The 3633-nt window shown below is 37.2% G+C and overlaps 1 protein-coding gene across 1 annotated transcript; it reads right to left on the bottom strand.

Annotated features, from left to right (window-relative positions):
* On the bottom strand, window positions 1938-2965 carry LOC109707408 (putative wall-associated receptor kinase-like 16). The gene is made up of 2 exons (XM_020228647.1): window positions 2956-2965; window positions 1938-2725 (listed from the first exon to the last, which is right to left on the bottom strand). Exons 1-2 carry the CDS (start codon window positions 2963-2965, stop codon window positions 2082-2084), a joined length of 654 nt encoding a protein of 217 aa, XP_020084236.1. The 3' UTR covers window positions 1938-2081.

The following is a 3633-nucleotide window of genomic DNA, read 5'->3' as shown; positions in this document are numbered from 1 at the left end:
TATTTATGACATAAATTGGGTTGAGTTTTATTTGTGGACTTTGGATTTTGGATTTTATATGTGGACTTTGGGTCATGAGTTTCATTTGTGGGTTTTGGGTTTCATGGGCTTTATTTGTGCACTTTAGATTTTTGAGTTTTATTTGCATGTGGGTTTTGGGTTTTATTTGTAGATTTTGGGTTTTGATTTTTATTTGTGGACTTTGGGCCTCGTGGGTTTTATTTGTGGACTTTGGGCCTCATGGGTTTTATTTGCGGACTTTGGAATTTGAATTTTGGGCCAAATTTTTATGTGGGCTAGATTAGGAGATTTGTTTGCATGTGGACTGCATATACATATGGGCTGTATTTAGGCCCATTTTGAGGAGAATGAGCTGTGTTATATACGGGCCGGATTTAGTACCTGCAAGTAAACTGGGCTGCATCTTCATACGGGCTGGATTTAGGGCCCACGAGTAGAGTGGACTGAATCTACATACGGGCTAGATTCAGGACCCGTGAATAACTTGACTGCATCTTTATAAGGGCTGGATTCAAGGCCGGCTATTAAACTTGGCCTACACCATCATATGGGCTGGATTCAGGTTTGGTTCATTGATGGACTGCACATGAAATTTTTATTCAGTGAACCCATAAACAAATTGTAGATTTGGGCTTTTTTCAATTCCAATCCATTCTATCATTTCTTCTTCTTTTTTTTTCTTCTTTCTTTCTTTTTTTCCTTCTTTTTTTTTGAAAATTTCTTTCTTTCTTTCTTTCTTTTTTTCTTTTCTTTTCTTTTTTCGCTTTTAATTTTCTTTTATTTATCTATTTATTTTATTTTGTTTTATTTTTTTGTCTGAGTACAAGGATTTGATCATATCAAGTCTATCACGAAGATGGCGATTTGATCAATTATGTGCCTATCACGAAGATGGCGAGTTGATTAAGTTGAATCGCACCTATCACGAAGATATCGCATGATTCGACAATGCCTATCACGAAGATGGCAAATCAAAATATATCCGTCATTCTTTTTTTTTATTATTATTTTTTGTCTAAATATGTGGATTTGATCGTGTCGAACCTATCATGAAGATGGCCGTTCGATCAACTCTTTGACCATGTCCAGCCTATCACGAATATTATCCCTCGGTATAGGAATTGGCCATGCATACGCAGGTTTGATCGTGTCGAGCCTATCACGAAGATGCCTGCTCAATCAACCCTTTGACCGTGTTGAGCGTATCACAAAAATGACTGCTTAGTATAGGGATTAGCGATACATATGCACGGTGAAAGTGACGATTTAATGTCGAATTTGATTGGTTCGAGTCTATCACGAAGATAGTCGTGTTGATCAAACCGACAAAAAAATCGCACTTACACCATTTGTATGTATGCGATATCCTTTGTTGCCATGGGAGTCGCGATCGTCGTTGTCGTTGTCGTTGGATGAAAGGGCCAAAACTCTGTCCTTCTTTTTTTTCTTTTTTTTCTTTTTTGATTGTACGGACGAGGAGAGGGAAGAAATGGGGGCGGAACAGCCCCACCTCGTGCATGCACCTACTTCTTCTTCTTCTTCTTTTTTTTTTGTTCTTTTTTTTCTTTTTTTTTTTATTCTCTCCTTTTTTTCTTTTTTCTTTTTTTTTTTTAACTTCCTCCTCATAAAAAGGCTCCAACAACTTCCCCTCTTTTTGAAAATTATTCGATTTTTTTTTAAAAAAAAAGGTAACTTGATAAATTATTGAATTCTTTTTCTCTTTTTTTTTAAAAATCTTTCCTTTTTATTTCTTTCCTTCTATATTCTCAAGTTTGAATTTTGAATTTTATTTTTAATCTCAAACAATGTGGCCTAACTTGACTCATGTAATCCAAAATAAGCCACTTGACTCAAACTTAACTCAAAAGAATAATAAAAACTAATTTAAAATTATATCAGATCGATTCACACAAATACATTTATTAAGTCTAGCACAATCGAAAGAAATAAAATAAGTTTAGCACTAATTTTTAACACGGGTAGCCGAACATAGCCCAGTAAAAGTCCTGAGAGCGTATTCTCTATCATGTCTAATGCGAGAAACACTTCTTATATATATATCATCTAGATTCTATACTCATCACAACTTCTTGCTCTAAGCTATGGTAAATTGTGGCATCTCCCAGATCATGATCATAGTCGAACGATGCAATGGGTTTATGGTGTTCCAAACAGTTTTGCTTCAGCTTTCTCAATCTACCAAGCTCTTCTGCTACATCTTTCATTGAAGGCCTTTCTTCTCTTTTGATGCTTAAGCAAGTTCTCGCAAGCGCAGCAACTGCTTTAATTAGCTCAATTTCCTCATCATCTTTAATCTGATCATCAAGAAGTTCGTAAAGACCATTCACCTTCATAGCAACTAGGAATTTCGACGAAAGGCTCCTCGCTTCTTCGGACCCTTCCAAAGAAACTGCATTTTTACCCGTGAGTAGCTCTAGTAGAACTACACCGAAGCTATAAACATCACTCTTATCCGTCAATTCGTATGTTTGCATGTATTCTGGGTCTAAATAACCTAAAGTCCCTTGCACCAAAGTGACATATTGGACCTCATTCATTGGAGCTGACCTCGACGCTCCGAAATCAGCCACCTTCGCCATGTGACGATCGTCCAGAAGAATGTTGGACGACTTGACATCTCCATGAATTATCGGAGGTGATGCTGATGAGTGCAAGTACGCAAGTGCTTCTGCAGACTCCNGTGCTTCTAAGTTTTTAACTCTTTGATCTACTTCTTAATTACTAATATTTCTTGGATCAAACACTATTCCACCTACCATCATCTACCACCATCATCTCAACCCTACATCTCTACATCCAATGGTTAAAAACTCAAAATCACGATCTCCTTTGTACTTTTGAGAGTATTCTAGCTCAACTCTATATATATATATATATATATATATATATATATATATATTTGGAACAACTCACAGCAACTCATGTTTTTAGAGAGAATTTCAATGCATTCTATATTGAGGGACCTTACATGTGATTTTTCGAAATGGGTGAAACTGTGAACACAGATGAAACTTGAAAGGAAATTAAGTAAACTTAATTTACTCAAGCTAATTAAGGGTACAAGTTGATATATTTTAGGAGAAAGAACCCTTCACCCCCTTTGTGTTCTTCTACTTGAACGAGGAAGTGGTGGGTTGCGGTGCGCTGCAAATTTGTCGAAGCGGCGGCTGTAACGGCGGAGTCAGACAGTGGGTGGAGAGAAAGACTCTACTTCTTCCCTCCTCTCTCTCTCTCTTTCCACTCCAACACCCCCTATTCTCCTCCCTTTTCTTTTTCTTTTTTTTCTGAGGGGGGTTCACAGTGAGTGTGGGTGTTGGGTGGATCCGTGGATGTGTGTATGTATGGAAAAATTCTAGAATGCAACGGGTATATTAGTGACGTGGCGTAACAAACCAATCAAATTAATCCTTTTAAGAATATATGTCCCATCATGATTGTAAAAAAATATTTTTATTGTACTTTTGTTTGAAAAGAAGGAATGTGATTGGATTGTTATTGATGATGTGGTGCAAGTGTGACAGTGTAGAATTCCTCGTATGTAATGTAGGTGGGCTCTCTTCGGGTCGGCTGTGACTACGTCGGATGGCGCCT

The sequence above is a fragment of the Ananas comosus genome, linkage group 3 (assembly GCF_001540865.1).
Source record: "Ananas comosus cultivar F153 linkage group 3, ASM154086v1, whole genome shotgun sequence".
In the NCBI taxonomy this organism is placed as follows: Eukaryota; Viridiplantae; Streptophyta; class Magnoliopsida; order Poales; family Bromeliaceae; genus Ananas; species Ananas comosus.
Note: the sequence above shows the minus strand (reverse complement) of the source record. Positions and strands in the feature narration are given on the sequence as shown.